General features: G+C 37.2%; 3 protein-coding genes across 10 annotated transcripts in view; 1 reads left to right on the top strand and 2 right to left on the bottom strand.

Moving 5' to 3' along the window:
- Window positions 1-9078, bottom strand: part of agla (amylo-alpha-1, 6-glucosidase, 4-alpha-glucanotransferase a) — a 29438-nt gene extending 20360 nt beyond the window's left edge. Inside the window, exons 1-13 of one of the 5 annotated variants that reach the window (XM_077225552.1) lie at window positions 9004-9078; window positions 8720-8817; window positions 7485-7643; window positions 6469-6679; window positions 6190-6359; window positions 4794-4997; window positions 3426-3607; window positions 3213-3324; window positions 2441-2567; window positions 2045-2147; window positions 1878-1975; window positions 1493-1632; window positions 300-487 (exon numbers count right to left, since the gene is read on the bottom strand). In XM_077225552.1, the coding sequence (XP_077081667.1) occupies window positions 300-487; window positions 1493-1632; window positions 1878-1975; window positions 2045-2147; window positions 2441-2567; window positions 3213-3324; window positions 3426-3607; window positions 4794-4997; window positions 6190-6359; window positions 6469-6679; window positions 7485-7563 (1614 nt within the window). In that variant the 5' untranslated portion in view covers window positions 7564-7643; window positions 8720-8817; window positions 9004-9078. Of the gene's footprint in view, window positions 1-299; window positions 488-1492; window positions 1633-1877; window positions 1976-2044; window positions 2148-2440; window positions 2568-3212; window positions 3325-3425; window positions 3608-4793; window positions 4998-6189; window positions 6360-6468; window positions 6680-7484; window positions 7644-7681; window positions 7742-7897; window positions 8818-9003 lie in introns of those variants that run through there. The other 4 variants (XM_077225562.1, XM_077225571.1, XM_077225534.1 and 1 more) reach the window with 4 other exon arrangements.
- Window positions 7839-16817, top strand: frrs1a (ferric-chelate reductase 1a). Of its 3 annotated transcripts, none has more exons than XM_077225611.1 (16): window positions 7839-8100; window positions 9588-9823; window positions 9953-10092; window positions 11322-11416; window positions 11553-11697; window positions 11792-11974; window positions 12099-12197; window positions 12366-12513; window positions 13460-13573; window positions 13831-13946; window positions 14141-14227; window positions 15552-15649; window positions 15760-15818; window positions 15922-16065; window positions 16279-16337; window positions 16520-16817. In XM_077225611.1, exons 2-16 carry the CDS (start codon window positions 9628-9630, stop codon window positions 16610-16612), a joined length of 1776 nt encoding a protein of 591 aa, XP_077081726.1. In that variant the 5' UTR covers window positions 7839-8100; window positions 9588-9627; the 3' UTR covers window positions 16613-16817. The 3 variants fall into 3 exon arrangements, with proteins under 3 accessions (XP_077081726.1, XP_077081718.1, XP_077081735.1); XM_077225603.1 differs by lacking the exon at window positions 7839-8100 and adding an exon at window positions 9117-9163; XM_077225620.1 differs by lacking the exons at window positions 7839-8100; window positions 9953-10092 and having other exon boundaries at window positions 9659-9823.
- Window positions 16695-23394, bottom strand: LOC143735427 (uncharacterized). Of its 2 annotated transcripts, none has more exons than XM_077225592.1 (4): window positions 23158-23394; window positions 17954-19967; window positions 17766-17854; window positions 16695-17572 (listed from the first exon to the last, which is right to left on the bottom strand). In XM_077225592.1, the coding sequence occupies exons 1-4, from the start codon at window positions 23161-23163 to the stop codon at window positions 17561-17563; spliced, it is 2121 nt and encodes a 706-aa protein (XP_077081707.1). In that variant the 5' UTR covers window positions 23164-23394; the 3' UTR covers window positions 16695-17560. The 2 variants fall into 2 exon arrangements, with proteins under 2 accessions (XP_077081707.1, XP_077081700.1); XM_077225585.1 differs by lacking the exon at window positions 23158-23394 and adding an exon at window positions 21350-21652.
- Window positions 23395-23431: the final 37 nt, after the last annotated feature.

Below are 23431 nucleotides of genomic sequence, written 5' to 3'. Positions count from 1 at the left end.
AGTCAGTTTCATAGCATGACTCTTATACCATCACTGATTTATCAATAAGCATTAATATTTCTTAGTGTGAGGTACAGCAAATGACGGAGCTATCGGTAGATGGGGAACAGTCAGCAGCCAAAACGTACTAACCAAGACAGTAAGTAACGAGCTCGCAATATAAAAATGTGTAGGGGAAAAAAACATTCCTGCCCCCCCCATGTCTAATATTCATCTTTACACATAGTTTATCTCAAACAGGTTATTTATCTGTGACCTAGCCAAAAGTAATAATCAATCTTTTGACACTGCCGCTGTACCTCAGCCACATGCAGTGGAGTTGAATGGCAGTTATCCAGACGCACTCCCACAAAGTGCTTGGCCGTGATCTCGGTGTATTTCTGCATGCGGGCCCACAGGTAGGGGCAGTCCTCGGGCCCGTTGCCATACCGCAGTTTAACACTGTCACCCCAGCAGATCAGCTCCCTCCTGATGTAGACATTGGACCCTGACCAGAATGAGGAGAAGAAGTAAAAGCAACTTTGATTCAACTCACTGTCAAAAAGGTTTGGTAAGTGTTATCAATGATTAGGATTTAGAAATGTGTTGATATCGCCACCTTGTGTTTAAAGTCAGAATGACTTCAATGCCATTTTACAAATCCACTGACAGAATTCATTTTTAATGTAATTGTGGGGTAATTTTAATGTAATTGTGTTTAATGTAAAAGTAATTGTGGGGGGTGGGGGGGATGGGGGGGATCTGTGTATTTCTGAGTGGATTTAAATATGGTTAAAGGCGTTAAACTTCAGAACTGAGAATATTAAAGTCTTAATGGAAGGTGAAAACTTTTTTAAATTTAGCCATGAATAGTTTTACCTTTTTAAACAATAAACTTAATTACACCACTGTTTAAAAGTTTGGGGTCAGAAAGATTTTTTTTTAAATGTTTTTTTAAAAAGGTCTCTTATGCTCACCAAGGCTCCATTTATTTGATCAAAAATAAAAGTAAACTTTTCAAATATATTATGTATAATAAATGTAATTTATTCCTGTGATGGTAAAGCTGAATTTTCACCATCATTACTCCAGTCTTCAGTGTCACATGATGCTTCAGAAATCATATTATAATATGCTGATTTGCAGCTTAAGAAACATTTTTATTATTATCAATGTTGAAAACAGTTGTGCTGCCTAGTATTTCTGAGAAAAACGTGATCAATTTTATTTTGTATTTAATGATGAATAGGTTTTTTTTGGAAATAGAAATTGAATGCGTCCTTGCTGAATAAAATTATTAATTTATTTAATTACATTTTTTAATCTTACTGACCCCAAACTTTATTTTTCAAAGCTCTTTCAAAATTGTCCTTTCAATGAAGAAAAAACGAATAAATCAACATGCAACTTCATTTTGATAAAGCTTCTTTACGGTCCGTATATAAACTACTATATTTACATAAATAAAGAAAACATGTAACAAAATTCTATTAGTCAAGGCAGACTGCAAAACCTGGCTCTGCGAAGTTCCTCAGAGGATCGTCCCCCATGACCCAGCCATTGTGGGCCAGGAAGTGACATGACTTTTCTGGTTGATTCATCAGTTCCAGATCTTCCTCCAAAGTTGCCTCTTCGAATGGGAAAGTGAAATATCTGTATACAGACAAAAGTTTTCAGAAGCACCATAATTACATATATTGTATTGTATTCAGGGACATCGCTAGAGGGCCGAAAGTTGCTGACGATTCTAGGGCCCAACTGACTGGGACCCACAACAACAACCCGCACCGGGGCTCCGGATACCTTAGCTACGGCCCTTATTGTATACATTCATTTCATTAAACAAAGGAACATGATGCTAAAACTTCAGCAGAGGCTGATGGGATGAACTGTGCTACCTTGTAACCAGAGGATGCTTCCTGGTGACGGGGCCCAACTTGGGTCCGTGGTCAGCCAATCTTTCATAGCTCACAGTTCCATCAATGCAGTTAGTAGCCTGAGAGAAAAGAAATGACATTACTGCACTGGACTACATTGAAATGAGAGGTAACAGAGAAAGACTCACCTGCTCCTGATGGTGCTTAATTTCATGAAACTGTTCATCATTGATTTCCTCTAGTCTCCTCCTCAGCCAGTTACAGCAATCTTCAATGGCACCAGGACTGCTCCTACATCAACATAAATGTATAATTCATCTGTAGAATACCAAATAAAGCATAACAAACAGTGTCCAGCAGGAATGCAAAACTTAGTTCCTGGAGGGCCATAGTCCCACAGAATTTAGCTGCAACCCTAATTAAACGCACCTGATCCAGCTTATCAAGTCCCTCAGGCTTATTTGAAAATGACAGGTATGTGTGTTGGAGAATGTTTCTCTGCAGGGCTGTGGACCCCCAAGAACTGAGTTTTGCACCCCTGGTCTACACTGAACACATGCTCAAATGTGCATCAGCATACTAACCCATGGGGCACAAAGGTTTCTAGAGCGGAGTTCATGTCCACTGTGTTACCAAAGCGCCTGTACTGAGGGTCCTGAATGATCTTCAGTTGATGTTTGCCATCAGTCTTGATCCTATCAGGTTTGGCTCCTGTACAAAAAATGTAGAACAAACCACTAAATACATTAAATTAAAAATTCTGTCATCATTTACTCATCCTCATTCCATTCCAAACCCATGAGACTGGTCAATGTTTATATGTGAATAAAAGCCTAAATTAGATCTGTTCATCATATAACGTGATCGTGTCTCTTCAGAAGACTTGGATTAAAACCACTTGATTAATATGAATTTATTTTACAATTTATTTATGAAAGTTTTGAAGTATCAGAGTTTTGGGTGAATGGACTTTCAATGGAGGGACAGAAATCTCTGCGATTTCATTTAAAATTTAAATATTTTCATTTGTGTTCAGAAGATGAAGGAAAGTATTATGGGGTTGGAATGACATGAGGGTGAGTAATTGATGACATCATTTTTTTCTCTTCTCTAATGACATGTTTACTTGTGCAAGGAACAACCTGTCACTCACATGAGATCAACCAATAGCAAACCACAACCATCCAACAATTCCCTGATGGACAAAATCAAGTCCCGCCCTACATTTTTCCTTGTTCAACAAGCCGTTTCACTCAGATATTCATCACAAAAGACTATCGCAACTTCCATTTCATGCCGACTTTAACATTTTCATTTCTCTTAACTTAAGTGTCTGAGAACCATCCAGGAACTCACCGCTTTGAAGTAAAGCTCTGAACTGCTCCACTGCCGGTTCCACTTTGACTTGGAAGAACTCCCACAGTTTAATCTTGGGAAACACATCCTGCCAGAGAACTCCACGAATGGCCTAGTGAAAACACATTACAGTTAGTTTTGAAGGAAATAAGAGCAACTTACACTTCAAAATGAATTCCATTCTATGGCTTTCAGAGAAAGCGATTCACTCACATGGAGGTGCGGGTGATCCTGGATTAGGGCAGGGAGACCCCTGTCTTCGTATTTGCCATCAGCTATAGCACAGGTGACGTGCCACAGGGCCCTGTCCAGCACCCAGGCCGGCTTCAGATGAGGAGAGTTCACCAGGTTATAACCACACTCAGGATGTTTCTCAATCCATTTGCTGTTAGCAGCTGAGAAAGGCAGATCGTTAAAAGTGGTTATCATGACATTGTAATGCAAAACAAATAAAAAAAGACATAGAAGATGAAACGGGGATCACGTAAGTCACTGCAAGTCACTGAATTGGTGATTCTACTTTTGCTTTGTCATCACAGGAATAAATTATAGTTTCAAATATATTAATAGAAAATATTAATTGTAATAATATTTCACAATATTACAGTTTTTACAGTATATTTTTTTAAATCAAATAAATGTTCCTATATTTGTACATTTATATATGTATATTTGACTTTGATTCCCAGATTCATAATGTGGCCTCAGACTTTTGGACCCCACTGTATATATGTAACCTGCACAAATACACACATATACCCCGCCGCACTGGACTTCCCCTTGTTTAAATGTTTGGCATTTGTACACAGCTTCAGATAAGGTATCACACACCCCCTGACCTTTAGCTGTGCTGAGTTCTGGTAGAAAGAAATTAACTATGAACTTTTCTTTCTATTAAGCCTGACTACCCTAACACATGCATGCACAGCAAGACAAGATTAAGGAAAAAGAAACATGATCTTATAGTGGCATGCTTAGAGATGTCAAACAGAGACTGAAGAAGCTCTGTAACAAGCCTATGCAAAACAAGTAAACAATTCAAATTCCCCTGCAGTTATTCATCTGTAAACACATTAGCCTTCTCTAAACCGTCACAGTCAGTCAGCTTGTCTGAAAGAAAGTTTTAAAGTGGTTCTCTTTAGTATTCTGCTCACATATTGGGTCCATACAACAGCTTAACCGCACTATATCAGACAGGCTAAATGTTTCACCGATAGGTCCTGTCCTCTGCAAATAAACTATTTTTAGAATTGAAGTCAATGCAAAGGCTTTTAGTGGGGGCTTACTGGAGATTACAGTCATTCACTTTGGAACTGTGGCCTTTTCCATTGGAATAAGAGAACCCACTATAGCTGGACCCTGCAAATGGCTAATTGACATGCAATACTATTGAGAAGTCCTGTGGGTGTGATATGTTATACTTAATCTAAAATTATTTAACAACCTTCTTTAATAATGGTTATGCATTTAGCTTTTCTGATTTATTAGGATATTTTAAAAGTTAATAAGTATCAAAAATGCATAAAGCATTGTTGAAAACTGTCTATAAACTAGATAATAAAAAAATGTAAAAATGCGCACCCGTATGATTGTAAACCACATCCGTGATGCAAAGCATATTCCACTCATTCTTCATTTTCTCCAGCAGGTTGCCAACATCTGTCCAGGTGTAAGCTTGTCCAGGAGTGGAGAAGTCTGGGTTAAGCTCCAGCTGATCGGCCAGAGAGTAACAGGAGCGAGACTTACCCAGCGTCTGCAGTGGTGTGAAGTGAATCATATTATACCCTAAAAAATAGAAAGGAAATCAGTTACTTTGAAACAGAATACTAACTGAATATTAAGATATATTTCAGTTAATTTACCAATGTCATAAAACCACATAAATGCAAACTATGACATACCAAATTAGCCATATGTCTACATAAATTAACCTTGAAGGGATATTGCTCATTGGAAACATTACTCATATAGTTTTAAGAAGTATGATCTATCTACGTGCATTTCTATGATAGACCTTACAGTGTATGATTATATATGGTCATTAGTGATGCACTGCGGATAATAACATTCCACTTAATTGTGGGTGGATGAGAGATAAACCATTAATGTGTTGATACGATAAGACAGGGAACTCTCATGTCATGGTAAAATGCAACGAACGTGCGTCACTCCTTTACTTTGGTTTCAACAACAACCTTTATCTCTTCAGGGAAAAAGAAAAGGAAAACATAGTATGCATCAAGCACCTCCTAGTGGTCATTATATAAAACACAAAGATATTGCTTAATAACTTAACAGCTTTAATTAAAATTATACACCGAAATTATTCTGATAGAGAGTTTTCCAACATAATGATGGAAATATTTAAGTGTTAAAAGCTTAATTTTTTGGCCAGGCACCAATTTGCAGACTCTCAATAAACTATGCAATTGCAGGGTTAGTGGAAGCAAAACAGATCTTTATTAACTTTAGACTATTACGGAAATGTAATTTTGCCAAAGAATAACTTTTACATTAAACAAATGTTTATTTAAAAGCAGCCTACTTCCGTGTAATATGTTACCATATCATTTTGCTTAAAACAGAGAAATTTGAATAATTGTAATGTGACGATCGGGTGTGGTTCGGGAACAGATATCTAAATCAGAGAAAATCATAGTTTGGATGGGTCACGGGTGGATGGTTTATTTTTAACAGTAGATTCAGGGGATGTTAGAGCTGACCCAAGCATCTCTAATGGTCATTATTCTGAAATAAAGAACTCAAAAATGTTCACTTTGGAAAAACTAACTTGGCCTTACTAACTTTGAGTAACTTAACGTCATTAAATCTATTTGTTCAGTTTCTGCATAGTTATTGGTCATGTAATCAAATTGACTGCAGAGAAGGAGATAAGAGAAGTTCAAATGGAGTTAAAGTTGTGAGTGTTGAAATTGTAAGTGTAACTAATATAGCACCAGCTGTCTTCAGTTCTTACCCGCCTCTTTGGCGACTCTAAGTCTGTCCGGCCACTCATCCAGGGGGCCGAGGCATTTGGACAGGTAAGTCTGGATACTGATGCAGTCTAGGGGCAAGATGTGGTTGTCCACCCCTACCCGGAGCACTGGGTCAACCACAATATATCCACCACCAGACCTCTCCTTATCTCTGAAGAGTAAAAAAATAAATGAACAAGGACCTGTTGTACAGTTTTTAACAATATTTAAATGCAGAACTGACAGTATAATTTAAAAAAATAATTCTGCAACTAACTCACCCATGGCCAAAATAATACTGGTATGAGCCTGAAATCTTGAGGTCAAGGTTGCAGAACTTGTCAGAATCATCCTGTCTTCCAGTAGGGTTAATCCAGTCTAAGGCGTGAAACTTGTGGCGCTCAAAGCGCTCCCCTTCTGCAGGGTAGTTGGTGTAAACATGCACGTGTTTCCCCTGAAGAGTGGGACCCAGGTGAAACTGGAGTTCAAACCCTGAGCAGAAACACAACATAAGCTTGATCTTTCCATTTTTGAGTTACAATAAATAAATAATAAAAGGAATTGATACAAATACTGGTGGAACTTGCCACAAACTCTTCATGAACTGTATTTATTAACAAGCTTTCTTTTTTTCAAATATATTTAATGTCTTGCGGTACCGTAACAGTATAAGATGGCAATATGATGGTACTTTGCATTGATTCCTTATTATTATGCCATGATATTTACATGGTACTTCAAAGTTCATTAAAGTGTAACATGGGTTTACCATCATAGTAGTCTCTAAAATAAGGATTGTATTATCCTGATACAATCCCAAAAAGAAGAGTTATCATCAGAAAAAAACCCATTATGTATTTATGAAGGATCTATAGGGCTCATAATATTATTATTAATAATATAATATCATCATTAATATCACTTATATTAATTATAAAATTAATATTATTAACATAAAGGCAAATAAAAGCATCTCATCTCACAGCTTTAGCATATGCAAATTAGATAAAAACTTGACACAATTCAACTTTTTTGAAAATATCCATTAACAGCATGCATATGAATTTGAACATACATACACAAATGACAACAAACTCCTCTTCTATATTTGCTCTTTATTAGTGCATGAATGAATAGGTACTTAATAAAGTTGGCTCCTGAGAACACCAATGTCTATAAATAAGCACAAACGCCGCACGTAACAGACTACTGGCCAATATCACATTACAATGAATACACTAGTACTTCTGTCATGCCTCAGGACAATGCAAAGAGTTAAAGTTGAGCTGAAACTTGCCTTGGTCCAGACGGAACAGGGTCCTGTCTAGTTTCTCCATGTCATTGAGGACCATCACTCTTGTTTGTTTTGGTGTCATGATTGCCCTCCTTATTTTAGAACGTCCTTAATACAACGATGAACAGGAATTCAACGGGACCCCATTCACTGAAAAGTGAACTAAAAGATATGCAAAATGCAAATCATCACACACGCACACACTGTATCACAATAGATGATGACTTGATTCAACTTATCAGAAGCTTGTAGTGTAGCTTCTGAAAAAAACACAGAATTGCAATAGTTTCCTTTAAAATACAAATTATTGCAACATTTAACCATGACAATGTAAGAGCCACATATGTTAACGACTGAGAATTACAACAACCAAAACAGAGAGCTCTGCCGTAATAGCTTACATATACGGAATATACCTCAATATTGTCAAGATTTGTATCCGTACTTTCGTATCTACGCTCTATGCCTCTGATAGTTTGACAGTGTACGATTCGTGAACGAATCGTTCATATGAGTCGGATCTTTTCAATAGGTTGAACCGGTTCACTGGATAGAACATGTCCGATTCGTAATGTGCCTAAAACTTGGAGTGAGTGACCCGAGGATAAAGGGGAGAAAAGTAAGTTTGCCAAGACGAATTGCAGAAATGATAACTACACCCAAGAGATGTGAATTAATTTTCGTTTTGTCTAATGTAAATACAAATTATATTTAGCTTGTAAAAGACTTGTTTTATGAGCCGATTAAAACTTAATAACACATGAAAATACAATAATTGTTAATATTATACGATTCATCCATAATAACCAGTAATATGTGTATTTACTAGATTATTTTCATCTAAATCACTAGGCCACACCGAGATGTAAAAATGATCACTGAATCGTTTTAAACCGGTTCTTTGAAACAATTAGTTCGAAAGAACCGACTGGCGGAAATGAATCGGACTTCCCATCACTACAGTAAACATGACTATACTATTTAAAAGGCACGGCCAAAAAAGTATCCTCTATCTCAGACGGGTCGGGGTTACGAATCTAGCGGATAAAGGCAAAGCAATAGTCTATTTTAAATGAGCAATCGGGGCAAACAGTAGGCTATATTTGCCAAGCCATATTACAACATGCATAATGTCCTATTCTGATGCACGACAGTCTAAAATTTAAACTGATATAAACATTTAGATCAGTTTTGCACGAAAATACAGTGTTATAGAGCAGTAGGGTTAAAAGACACACCAGTGTATTTTTTCCTGTTTTCGGCTTAAGGACGTTCCAGTCGCTGGTGAAGGAGGCGTGTGCTGTGCACGACTCTGCTTCCCTCTACCGTAAATACACTAATAAAAGACACATTGCCATTTACATGAAATGTTTTCAGACACCGTGTATGCTTATACAAATTATTAGATAGAAAAATAATGCACTATTCACGTAGCCTACTGGCATTAAATTCACGTGTGTGAATAAATAATGAATAAACAAATAAATAAAAAGATGAAAAGTAAAAAAACAAACACACAAACCTGCTGGGAGTTGTTTCAGAGTTTGTCTCCATCGTGTGGTGGCAGGCCTACTCTAAAACTCTTAAAATGCGACATGACCCGCCCATTCATGTTCAAACCATAAAAGTAGCCTATTATCTGCCAACATTACCTGGTCCTGAGCAGACAGGTTGCTGACAAGGTAAGAGCAGTGCTTTCTTTTGAAAACCTTCATTAACTTTTTATTAACATCTTTATTTACACACATACTAGCCTACATATTGTTATTGTTATTGTTAAACTGAGTAGTGAAGTCATGGAAAATTCAATAGATTGGGCAGCAAATTTTATATAAATTTTATATTTCTCATCAAAAAGCCATTATACATTTTATATAACTTTTATATAGCTATTAATTATAATGGCAACTGACATACAAATATAAATTCACCCCAGCAAAAATCAATTTCCACAGAAATCACAAATGACTGGAAAAGTTAAGAAAAACTCTTGAAAAATAATTTGTCAATAAATGTGGGAACCCTAATGTAATGTAATATGAATCATAAGGAGCAAGGTATAAACTATGACATAATGACTAATGGCCATTGTTGTACTCCTCTCAGGATCTATTCACAGACGAGGATCACTTTGCCTCTGCTGGAAATGTGGAATCTGCAAACGTCTCTGGTAATCCTTGGGACTTTGTGTTTGACAGCTGTAAGTGGATACAAAAATGGAAAGGTGGAAAAATCTTGCGAGAGCATGATGCCAGAACATCACAGCCAACCCAACACTACTGCCAGTCCATACACACTGACTGTGAATGCCAGTAAATTCAGCCCAGGGATGGACATCAGAGGTGAGGGGGGAAATACATTAAACAATGATTATCATTTTTTCCAATTTAGATGTTTTGAGTAAAGTTGAACAATCATGTAGCTTCCTTTTGCCAGTTGCCTTTATTTATTGACACTTCCACTGTCCATAGTCACTCTCTCTGGAAGTGAGCACTTTGAAGGCTTTCTAATTCAAGCCCGAGATGCCACAAACCCTGATGGATCAGCTGTTGGCTCATTCGCATTGGCAGATCCCAAGATTTCCCAGTGTTTGACATGCAACAGCATAGAGGTACTTTATAGTGGACGCCATGGTTTTCCCGAAAATATTAATCAGCACAAATGTTTTCCACATTGATAATAATAAGAAATGTTTCTTGAGCCCCAAATCAATGAAACATGATCACATAACTGATCATGTGACACTGAAAACTGGCATAATGGCTGATGAAAAATCATTTTTTTCAAAAACATTTTGCAACTTTTTACTGGTACTGTATTTAAATATATCACATGAGCAAAAGTTCTATTATACTAAATATCATTAGGTTGGTGGATCACAGCCCTGCTGTAGTATAAATCACTTACCATGAATTATTTGGTATTACCAGTGTTGGGGGTAACTTATTACAAGTAACTTGAGTTACGTAATCAGATTACATTTTCAAGTAACTAGTAAAGTAACGCATTACTTTTTCAAATAACATCAAAATATCTGAGTTACTTTTTCAAATAAGTAACGCTAGTTACTTTTTCACATTTATTGACTGACAGCTCTCCTGTCCCCATGTTGAGAGAAATAAAGTGAGGTGTTGTGTGCATTTGCATTGAACATGCATTTACTCATCTCACTTGCACAAAAACATTCAGTATTCCTCAAAATGAATAAAAACAGTCAAAGCAATCTCAGAATTTTGTGCAAAAGTTTTATAATTAACTATGTTAAATTACACAAATATACTTTATGTATTTAATCTCACTTTATTAACCAATGTCTTTGCTGCTGACCTACAATGATCTAATTCAACCATACTAATAAGCAAAAATGACTTTAGATTAGGTTTAGAAATAAGAGTGTTGAACTTCCTTCTCCTGTATCCTATTGTTATTTAATCAAGAACAGCAGCAGCTGAAAGGTTTGTTTGAGCGGCGCCCTCTACTGTACAGTAGTAAATATGCATTTCCTTCAGCCTTAGTCTTATTCATTTAACTTTTGATGTGAAAGGGCCTTAACAATTGGCAAAAATAGATTGTTTTAGCTGTTATTAAAAAACAAACAAACAAGCCCATGCAGGTGAGAAAAAGTAACGCAAAAGTGTTGTAACGCATTACGTTCCATAAAAAGTAACTAAGTAACGTACTTAGTTACTTTTTTGGGGAGTAACGCAATATTGTAATGCATTACTTTTAAAAGTAACTTTCCCCAACACTGGGTATTACAAAGTATGTTGAAATGTGTCTCAAAATCTGCTTTTAATGTTAAAGAGTTGCCGTACAATGAAAGTATGATGTCTTTTAAAGGGCTCTGCTGTTAGTCACACCAGTAATGCCAAAAAGACCGAAATTCAGGTGATCTGGAAAGCCCCTTCAAATGCTCCTCCCACTGTACAGTTTCTGTGAGTGTGTTTCTGATCTGACTTTGTCATTCAATGTTGAAAATACTCATAAACAGGTCACTCACTGTATTGGCTCTTTTCAAACCAATATTTGTGGTATATTCAAATTTAATGTGTGGTTTTTTTTCACATCAAGTGCCACAGTTCTTGCCCACTACAAGATATTCTGGCTCAAACTTCCTGGTCCGGTCATATCTCAGGGTGACGTGACTCCCGCTCCACCTCAATCTACCACCGTCATGTCTACAAACTCTGCAAGCACCTCTATACTACCTGAGCCAGTACGTGCCAAAATACTAAACATAATCTGCTCTTACAAGCTGCTTTACATAGCCTTTTATTGTAAAGAAATGCATGATGCCACTTGTCTTACAGTTCACTCCAGAGGGATGTGGCAGGAGGAAGTCTTGTCTCATGGACCCTGTCGGCTGTAACCCTTCTATAGACACAAACTGCTTCTTCCTTTCTTTTTCTACTTTGGGTCAAAAAGTTTCGTTTGAGCTCAGCGGCCCTGCACAGGGATACGTCTCCTTTGCCCTGTCCAAGGATGAATGGATGGTGAGCATGATCAAACGCATTTCAAATTGTAGTCCTAAAATTGCATTCAGTGCATTATAATGAACCGACTTTCGATATATTATATTCATGTGATGTGACCCTGAAGATCTTATTGTTTTTCTAGGGAGATGATGATGCGTACTTGTGCGTAAATGACGGAGGTCGTGTAAGCGTTGAGTCTGCGCACACAACAGGAAGGACATACCCAGAGGAGGCATCCCAGGTGAGAGAGTACTTTAGGATTGTAATGCTGCTTTTAGTTTTCAGTATGTTACAACATAATTTTAAATCCATAAAAACATTATAGTCTAAAAAGATGACAGCGTGTGCTCTAAACTTTATGCAATGTCAGTCATAAATGTAATCAGCAGGATTTTCACTTCCTTTGCAGTCTGTGCTGACTGATGTAGGCTGGAGAGTTTCCGATGGGGTCATTCAGTGCAAGTTCTCTAGATCCATCTACATCCCTCAGGATCCGGTTCGATTCAGTCTTAACAACAGTTACTACCTGTTCGTAGCACACGGCACTGCGGAATATGGTGGGCTTTTTTAACTGCATCAATGACATAGATTGTTGTTATTGTCAAATACAGCTATAAAAATTGGAACAAATGACTTGGCAACTAAATAAAATAAAATAAGCTGAAGTTGAAGTACTAAAATTACTGAAAGTAAAACTGAAAAAAACAAAACAAATGAAGTTAAAAAAATAAAAATCTAAATAGAAATCTAAAAAACCTAATAAAATGACTAAAGCACATAACAAAAGCACTAAAACTGAAATTAAAATTAAAATGAAAGAATTAAAAAATATATATTATAATTTAATATAATAATGTAATACTAAAATTGAAATGAAAGTTGAAAATATAAAACAATAATATATATTTATATATATATACTAAAATAACAATAATGACAAATAACAGAATAGATAATTTTGTCTTATGTGTTTTTTATTTTTAAACTGCTACATTTACAGCATGATGAAATAGCAGGAATTGTCTTTCCGGTCATCATGTCTTTCAGGGCTGTATTTTTCCTTTTGGCAAATGATCATGCATCTCATCAGATACAGTGTCACATATAACTTTGTTTTTATGGCCTCCCCACTGCGTGTTACTCCACAGATCCGGATTTCTGACCTTACTGGTTAAAAAGTGTCTGTGAAGGCCTGAGCAATCAGTACTCATTTCCTTTCATTTATTTTATGGCAGGGTCATTGGGTGCACAGGGATAAAAAAAAAGTTATAGCTGGTTTGCTAAAATCTGAATTAAACTTTTACAAGCGTGCATTTCTTAAAACACTTTGACCAGGTGATGTTCTACGATTTACACAGCAATTGTTTCACATTTTAGATAAAAAAAAATTATATTCTATCTTTATTGTATAATAAATCACATTTTTTATTGATAGAAATGGGGTGAGATTATACTTTATCCAAGTTATCTCATCACTTTTATTGTTGTTTTGTTGTGCTACAGGTATGATCCATAGACACACGTGGCAGCCACTGATATCATCCCACCATCAGATCATAACCGGCCCTCCTGAGATACTGACAGGTTCTCGATCTCCACTGCTCATGAAATGTCATGGTAAGTGTTTTGCTGCAATTAAGTTTACTGCAGGATACTGAGACTTCCATTGATGGTTCAATATATGGTCAGGAAAAGGAAATGTTGCATGTGAAAGGGCAATTATAATAATTGTGCCATTGAAAAGTGTATTGCAACTGCTGTGGAATAAAAGCATGGCAATTTGGTAATTAGATAAACTACTACATGTTATTGGTGTAACTTGCAAAATGCTATCATTTGCAAGTTTACAAATATAATTCCAAATGTAAATGCAGGAGCTCTAATGCTGATTGCCTGGATGCTAGCAGGAAGCACTGGAACATTAATCGCTGGCTATTTTAAACCCGATTGGCCAGAACGAACATTGTTTGGGCAAAAAATATGGTTCCAGGTATGTATTATGTTTTTATACAGGACATTTATGCTTCTATTGCAAAAAAAAAAAAAAAAAAAAAAAAAAATTAAACAATCTATTGGTTGCTGCTTATTACTTATTCATACTTTAATACTTTTCAGTTTTCTGCACATTTCACTTGTAATCAGCTTTTCATAAATGCATATATTTTTCATTTTCTCTGTTTACAGGTGCATCACATGTTGATGTCCCTTACAATTTTGCTCACAGCGGTGGGCTTTATTTTTCCTTTTATCTACCGAGGAAAATGGAGCACAGTGAGTAAAGCCTGTGCTCTCTGCCTAGACAATGTTTTGCAAAAAAATCCAATACATATTTTAAACAGACAATATTCAATGTATTAAATGCTCTTTGACAATAGGGGGCGCCCCATTTGATTTAGAGAGCGTCTTATAATTATGCTGTGGAGTTATATTGTAGCCTATGTTGTAATGTCTATAATATGTGTTTGGCTGTACAGTAGTATTTTATGTATTTATAATTAACCTTTATTTTTGTTTTCAGATTTTATTTCAATTTTAGTTTAAGAGTAACACTTTTCAATAAGGTTTCACTTGTTTAGATTAGTTAAAGGGTTAGTTCACCCAAAAATGAAAATTCTGTCAGTATTTACTCATCCTCATGTTGTTCCAACCCCGTAAGACCTTCGTTCATCTTCGGAACACGAATTTAGATATTTTTTAAGAAATCTGAGAGCTGGATCACTCCTCCATACTAGTCCATAGGCTTCTTGAGGGATTGAACTTGCAGGCCCCGAAAAGTTATTATAGAAATCGTTAAAATAGTCCAAGTGACTACAGTGCCTCAATCTTAAGTTTATCAAACGACGAGAATACTTTTTGTGCGCAAAAAAACAAAAATAACGACTTTATTTCAACCATTCATGTCCTTCTCTGTGGGCCTCGAGTCAGTTCACTAGTGTAAAAGCGTAGAGCTCCTGTTGTTGTACGTCACACGCATCACCCACATGACCAGCGTCGGCCAATAGTGAGCCTACGTGTGACGTAGCTCTACGCTATTACACTAAGTTAACTGACTAGAGCCCAACAGAGAAGGAAATGAATAGTTGAAATAAAGTCGTTATTTTTGTTCGTTTTTGCGCACAAAAAGTATTCTCGTCGCTTGATAAACTTAAGTTTGAGCCACTGTAGTCACTTGGACTATTTTAACGATATCTTTAATAACTTTTCGAGGCCGGCAAGTTTTAATCCTTTCGAAGCTATGGACTAGTATGGAGGAGTGATCCAGCTCTCAGATTTCATCAAAAATATCTTAATTCGTGTTCCGAAGATGAACGAAGGTCTTACGGGGTTGGAACAACATGAGGGTGAGTAAATACTGACAGAATTTTCATTTTTGGGTGAACTATCCGTTTAACTAGTTAATATTAATTAACAATGAACAATATCTTTACAGCATTTATTAATCCAGCATTTATTAATTTATTATAGTAATTTATTAATATATATATATATTTTTTTTTCATCTAATATTTAGATTTTCATTTATTTTAAATTTATTTAAATTTCTGAAAATAGTTTTGGTTTTAGTTAACAATCCTATTACCAAATGTCTTTGCAGAGAGCAGGTGCTCATCCTTACCTAGGCTGCATAGTTATGATTCTCACTTTCTGTCAGCCTATAATGGCTGCATTCAGACCAGCTCCAGACTCCTCAAGGTTATGACTCATCAATGAACTCATATTTACATCTTCTGCTTACATATCTGAATTGAAATACATAATGAAGTGAGTAGAATAACACCAGGATAATCATTTCATTTTCCCAGGAGGTGGATATTCAATTGGTTACACTGGGGTGTTGGAAATGCTGCTGAAATTATTGCCGGTGAATTCCGAACTTTGGAATTTTGATGTTTAGAAAATTTATCTCAAAAATACATTTCTATCTGTAATAATTCCGTTTTTTAATTTTTTTATTATTGTTGCAGTGATTTCCATATTTTTTGGAATAAGGCAACAGTCTCTTTTGCTACCTTACCCGTGGACCACAGGGGTTCTCTCTGCTTTTGTGGTTTGGACCATTGTGTTAAAGCTTGTGTTAAAACTTCATAAGCATGATGTTATTAGAAAAGGTTTGTATAAATCATTTTTACATTAAATACCTCTGAAAGGCAATGCAAAAGCAAAAGTCTGATTTATTTGGAAGTACCTGTTCTGTCACGTTCCCTCTTACTGTGGTTCAGACATACATTTGAAGATGATTCCAACTGAGAGTGAAATGAAGTAAAATATGTTTTCAAAGATATGTAACATTATATATTTAGCTATTTTTCTTGTTTCAACAGGAAGTGTCAATGAAGATGAACTTCCAGTTTTCACAGACTTTTCAGGGAAGGTAAACTGGGTATGTTTAGTTTACTCAGACTTAAAGGTGGAGATTCAAAGAAAAACTTAATAAATAATCAAATAAATCAATGTGTATTGCAATAGACACAACAAAAACGTTCAGTCAAACTATAAGGCTCCAAAACAACCTTACATAGTGTTCATCTAAGCATCTAATTGGCCTTTTTCCTGCTTCCACAGGATACTAAGTTTAGAGTGGCTGTCCTTGCTGTGTTTGTGCTCGGAAACTCAGCTTTCTGTATCTCAATGCTCGGCTCCATAGGGAACGTATAACCAACAAATGAATCACATGGCAGCTTTTCAGGACATAAACTGGGATGAAGGCCAACAATTGTTTATACAGCAGAACAAATCATTATCAGTTGTCATTTCATTTTATTGCAATGTTTGAACAGTATTTTTGCATTGAAAACATCCTGCAAGGAAAAAACATATCTATTAAGATGCCTTTCCAAACATGAATATTATGAAGTGAAATTCACACATATTTTAAATTATTATTTTCACACAGAAATTAATGTTGACATTATAAGCAGGCAATCAAAGCATAAAATATTTTAAAGGCTCACAATGTAATAATGGTAACACCTCTGGAAGCTACATCCATAATATACTCTTTAATAGACATTCCAAGAAGCTGTTTCTCTTGTCTTAAATTGCACTTTTAATCAGATTAAATCAATAATAAATGTATTTTTTATTTACTTCTGCTCTCCACTGTATGGCTAAAGTGACAAAATATCTTATAAACAAGAAACTGAATTGTTAAGACTCAAAATTTGTTTGTTTTTTTAAAACAATGTATGTTATGTGAAATATATTTATCAGTGTTTGGCGTTATTTTTTTACATAGTGCAATTTAGGAATGCATTACTGTATAAATTTTCCATCTGCAGTAATATAAAATTGTACCCAGGATAAAATTCAGAATGAAAATACTATTCGCATCCAAAAAATTAAAAAAGGTATGACATCAGTTCTGAATATTTTTACTCACCTATTAAGTTCCAGGTTTGTACTAATGACTGTTTTACTCTGAATCTATTTCTACATGTGTTTACTGTAATGGAAACTTGATTTGTGCATCGGTGCTTCATTTAGGCAAATCATTCAGTCTTGTTGCTGATGATTGGCAAAGATACCTGCCTCCCACCTCTGGGCCAGGGCACTTTTTCGTCTGACTCGAGGGAAAGGAGCTTCAGGGAACTAAAGAAGAAAACTTCACCTGTAAAACTGCATGCAGTTTCCAGTTTCAAGGTGAAATGGGCAGAGATCAATGAGATGTCAAAGATGTGAAACAGATGAAAAACAGTTGCTTTGCAATGGAATTCAGAACACTTATATATGATTCATGAGAGGACAAACAGAAAAATATGTACAGTTTAAAATCTGTAACTTTGAATCAGCATGCCTAAATTGAATGTACCTTGTGGTCGCAGGACAAAGCGGAGCGATCCATTTTGCGCATCTTCGATGGAGATGAGGGGGATGACTTGGATTTTGCAGGTACCTCTCCTGAAAAGTGTCCAAATAAAAGAACGACGTTTGCTTAACTACATCTTTGTGTAATAACATCAATGAAATAAATACTTTACAAGTTGCAAAATGTGCTACCTTGTCTCTCATAAGTGAAATTCTGCAGTTGGCTGGGGGACACGAGGACTGTGTCATATCTCTCCTTTACATATAGTTGTGCTCTCTGCCTCCTAAGCTCCTCTTCTCTTTGCTTCACCAACTTGATCTCCTGATCCACCAGAGACTGGGTGCTGTGAGAGCGCAGTTTGAAGAAGGGATTGTTCTGAAACGTGCTCTCTTGTGTCTCTTGACATGCAGTGCTCAGGCAGAATTCCGAGGCACTTCGAATTATGAGATTTGACGTCTCCAGGATTATCACGTTGTTCATGTCTGGCCATTCTTGGAAACTGCTGGTCCCTGGAGAGAGCAGCCCACCTTTCCCTCGATTCCGTGGACTTGTGGGGTACGAATCCGGCTCGAGTATAATGACATTGCTGGCGGTCATTTCATGGTATGTGGGATTCCTTCCAGAAGATGCAGTGATGGACAAAGTTGGAGTTCTTGCACTAGGGGACCTCTGAGACCTGCACCTGTCTTCCGGTGTGTCAAACATCCGTCCTTTCTCCCCAGGCTCTGATCTGCTGTGGTGAAGAACACTAGGCCTTGGTTGAACTTGTGTAGCATCACCAGCAGACATCTTTGCCATTGCCCTCTCTCGTCTGAAATTCTCCTCTCGCTCGAGAGCTTCACGGATCTCCCGCTCCACTGGTGTCTCTGGCTCATCGTAAGGTGACCTGTAGCTTGTGTCGTCCAGACCAGAATCCTCCGAACAGGGGCTGAATTGAGTGTACTGGTACTCCCCCAGACCAAGACTCTCGATGTCAGGGTCTCTTCTAGTGCGATCAATGTTGCGGACAGGTGTATACATGAAGCTGTGCCCACCCTGGCAAGATCCATGCTTCATCACTGGCCGGTGCACCAGACCCTTGGTTTGCTCTTCCATCTTCTGCCATTGCTTGCGAGCAACCCTGAAATCCAGATGCTCTGTGCTGACATTCTCGCTCTTTATTTCCTGAACCACGCAGAAGTCCTGCGGCAATTTCTTATCGAGCTCCGAAGTTGAACAAGACAGGCGCTGCAGGTTGTGCTTTGAGGTTTTCCCAAGCTCATCTTCGTCCTCTGCAATCTTTGTTAAGCTACAGTAATGGACAGAGGAGTCCAAAGAAATATCTTGCAGCTCACATTCGGTGGGAAACTCTGGTTGTTCTAGAATCTCAGTTTCATTAAGGTTCAAAGCCAGGGCTTCATCTTCAGGTTCAGCATTGCTATCAATCACTTCAACCACTTCCGGTTTTACCTCTGCTTCATCCATACCCAAGACATCACCGTTCTCATCAATCTCTTTGTTGACAGCTGGTGGAACTAAAGATCTCCATGGCTCTTCAGCATCACTGTCTGATGAAATGATGGCCATTTCCACAAGCAGACAGTCACTCAGGTCATCTCGATCCATATCCGGGCAAGTTTCAGTCTGGACTTCAGAAATCACCAGCTTGTTCATTTGCTGCTCTAGCACAGATTCTTCTTCTGCCTCCAGCCTCTCCTCAGGTTCATTGTGCTCCTCCTCCTGGGTATCATCAGAATTGTGAATTTCCATTTCCTCTTCTGGTTGGTCATTCGTGTGCAGGTCTTCATGAGAATCAGAGTTAAAAGATTCTCTACCATTCGGCTGTTCTTGTTTGTTGACCATAACGCTATCTTGAGATTCTTTGCTCCCATCAGATTCACATGAGCTATCACTTGCATTGGTTATGCCTTTGTCGTCTTGCCCATCGAGGTCTTCATGGGGGTTGCTCTTTCTGGTATCCAGGCACTCAGAGAAATATGGGTCAAAACATTCATTTACCTCCTCAGTGAATTGGCATGTCTGGTCCTCTGTACACTCAGGATCCATTTTACAGTCTGTTAGATCAGCCATTTCTGAAAGCTGGCTGGTCTCCATGGTGACTGTTTCAGAGAGGTATTTCTGCTCTTTTTGTTGCTGATTTACAGAGGTGCTTTTGCCTTCATTTAGTTCAGTTCCATATGACCTTCCCACACCAGCTGTGGCTCTCTAAGAAAGTTACATTGAAACAGATATGTTTAGAATTAAAGGAACCAAGCTTAGAAAGACTCAAAACATGACAAACACTAACATTAGTTTTCTCTAGACTTGGTCCTTGAAAAGTCTCAGATCCAATTAACATAGACAACCAGCCTTGTGCTGTTTATTCTGCAGAATTGCACAGTGTCACTTTAGTTTCATCAAGCTATTCTGGCATCCATGCTGTGAGAAGTGGGTAGACCTCTTTGATACCAAATAACCATGAGAAATGGTTTCTAACAAAGCAGGCAATTACAAAGTGGGCTGAAAATCTACATTAAAGGATATTTTAGCAGCCTCAAAGAAAATATGTGACCTTTACAATAATTCATATTTCCTTAAAATGTATAACTTAATCGTTTATCATTCCCCTTCTTTGTGCTGCTTCAGTGCTCAAACTCATGCAAACTGAGAGGAGCTTACATTATGTGGATGATCAAAATGCCATTTCATTTAATACTGTCATTATCATAATTTATTTGCAAGATACTGTATGACTTCAGAGGGTCTGTTCTGTGTTTTTTCCCGAAAAGTAGTGGTTGCCTGGCAACATGCTCCATCTGAGGAGGCTGTCTTGTATATTATACAGTAAGAGCCATGTATATGCAGCTCACTAGTAAGAGACAACCTTATCAAAGTGCCATGATGCAGTTGGTTTATTAGAGCAATCAGCTTTTTTAGCAATCAGCAGTTTATTCAGTAAGAGAGACAGAGAAACAAATCCATTGCTCATATCGAGCGGATATGATGTTCTTTTATGCATGCCTGCTGGTGCTGTAACCACCATTAACCCCTGTCTGTTTTGGAAAATAGATTTCTAATGTCTGAACATCACATCCACTTTGCCAGAGGTGGAATTCTGCAGATAGCAAAATGATGTCCTCAGTTATTGTCCAATAAGTGTGATTGTTGCATTAAAGGGAAATATCCCCCCAAAATTAAGATGTGTTAGGGTCTAACACCCTCTGTCTCCATTTACTTTCATTACATCTGGTTTCCATCCAATGGTGACTGATCTCGTTTTCCACAGAACATATATGGATTTGCTTTTTGTGGTGAAGGTGGTTTATCCCTTTAAGTCAAACTTAACTTTGGTAAATGAGTATATTCTACTCTATCACTGCAGTGTTGACAAGCAGATAGGGAAATTATACCGATCAGATTTCAGATATAGACAGCAGCATCATAACTTTTTTTAAATACACTGGACACTCTTCCAAGCACGACAGTGCAAATCCAGCACACATAATTCCTGCATCACTCGCTCGTCGTGCCTTGCGCATGCAGATGTTACCAAAGCAGATACGGGATGCAACAGATGATGCACAAAGCTTCAATATTTTGATACCTACCAGCAGCTTTAAAAAGAGGAGCCAAACGGATATCATCTCCAATCTACCGCAATACGCACATTCCTGAATAATTTGCACTGATAACGCGAGTAACCAAATGGCGACGCGTCGCGAGTAATTCATATGGTTGAACTCGATGAGGGAAAATCAAGCTCGCCACAAATTCCTGTTCAGACCTATCGATCCGTCAGCAATTGTCAAATGTGAAATAGAGCAGATAAAGATATTGACAGAAACGACAGCAACTGAATGCACGAGCCCCGCCAGCACTGGTTGCACTGAGCCGGAGCCGCTCTGTCCCTCTAGGCGCCCACACTTTCTCAACCAACTATTGAACGCTTGGTTGTGCCCACGCGATTTTTGAACATGCAGTCCATATTTTAAGCAAGGTCACTCTTGGACTCTTCTTTTATATATATATATATATATATATATATATATATATATATATATATATATATATATATATATATATATATATATATATATATATATATGGGTAGGATGGGGGAAGATGCATCCCCCCAACAACAATGTGGATTTAACCTACTTTTAAACATATTTAGATAACTTTAGCATGTGCAGAATGATGATGCATCAGCCAATGTTATTATAGGAAATAAATAGAAACATTTGCTTATTTAGTTGTTATAGCACAAAATCTTACCCCACGGGTCTAATTTTATATTTTATACTCCAAAATAAAAACTATAACTTTTACTCATACAAATCTAAAAACAATTGTCCACAAATTTCCCATCAACAAATAGACACAAAAAACTCAGCATAATATTTTCCAGAGACAGAAAATTAGATGAGTTAACCTGATGAGTTAACCATCTGTTTGGACTGACTAAATCTCACAAATGTTTATATTCTATATTTTTTTTCTATTAAACTCATCCTCTCATCCTCCACTTAGACTCTAAGCCAAACCATGTAGGCCTATCATTATGTTTTTCCAGGAATAACCCAGAATTCGGTATTAATCAACTGCCACATCTGTTTTATTGTAATAATGTCACATGTGATGCAAACTCTATTCATTGTGTGATTCCACACTCTACAACTTTATATCCAAATGTTTACATCTTTTTGAGAGAAAAAAAACAACCATTCCAATGGCTTGATCATGAAATTGGTTTCAATGAATTGACAATGCATTTAATTTTGTGCAAACTAATGGTTTTTAGACCATATTTACAACACCCATTTTGGGTGATCTGATTGCAAATTAACTAATGTAAAGATCCAATGCATCTTGTAGATAAACCGAGATTATCTTTGGATGTGGAAGGGAATGAGGCAAAGTTTTTAGATTTTTTTCTAAAATAAGCATATTTTTAGAATAAGCAATTCAAATCTGCTTGCAGAGCATCATAGTAAAAATAACAAAAGTAAGTTTGTTAGAGGATATTCTGTCTGTTTGCTGCCTGTGTTACTGGTTCAGTCTCAGCATGTTTCCCCCCCCCCCCCCCCATTTTTTCTGTTTTTGCTACCAACCCACACAATTGACGGAAAAGCAGCATGAGTACACTCCAGCAAATTGCAAATGTAACACCAAAAAAGGCATCATCTCTCATCATCCTCCGTCTTTTCTACTTAAGACCTTCCCACTACAATGCACACATTCGCCAAAACTCCAAAGTGTACTTCTGAGCCTTTTTTAAACTCTGTAGAAGATGCATACCATTTTTTTCTCACCAGACGCATGCACAATGACTCTCCTCATCCAGACCGATGTGTTACACTACAGTAGGCTATGTGTATTCCATATCAATACAAAAGTTTGAAATGTGAATACTTACTGTCATGGAGCTTTGAGGTCGGCCGGTTTAACAGTGAAGGTCTCGTTTCTTCCTTTGAGTGCATGTATATGAATGTGTTTGACAGAAGCCACAGCTGTGATTGAATGCGTGGGAATCGACCAATGGCAGCACAGTAACTCCACTGACAGACATGACAAGTTCAAGCTCAAACACATACAGCCACATATAGGGAAGGGAGAATATACCTAAAAATATATATTTGCACACAATCCTCAATGCTCTGGGAAAAAAGCTCACACCAGACGACTGTATT

This window comes from Siphateles boraxobius, unplaced genomic scaffold (assembly GCF_051911475.1).
Source record: "Siphateles boraxobius isolate OS27281-9 unplaced genomic scaffold, OSU_SipBor_1 1, whole genome shotgun sequence".
Lineage (NCBI taxonomy): Eukaryota > Metazoa > Chordata > Actinopteri > Cypriniformes > Leuciscidae > Siphateles > Siphateles boraxobius.
Note: the sequence above shows the minus strand (reverse complement) of the source record. Positions and strands in the feature narration are given on the sequence as shown.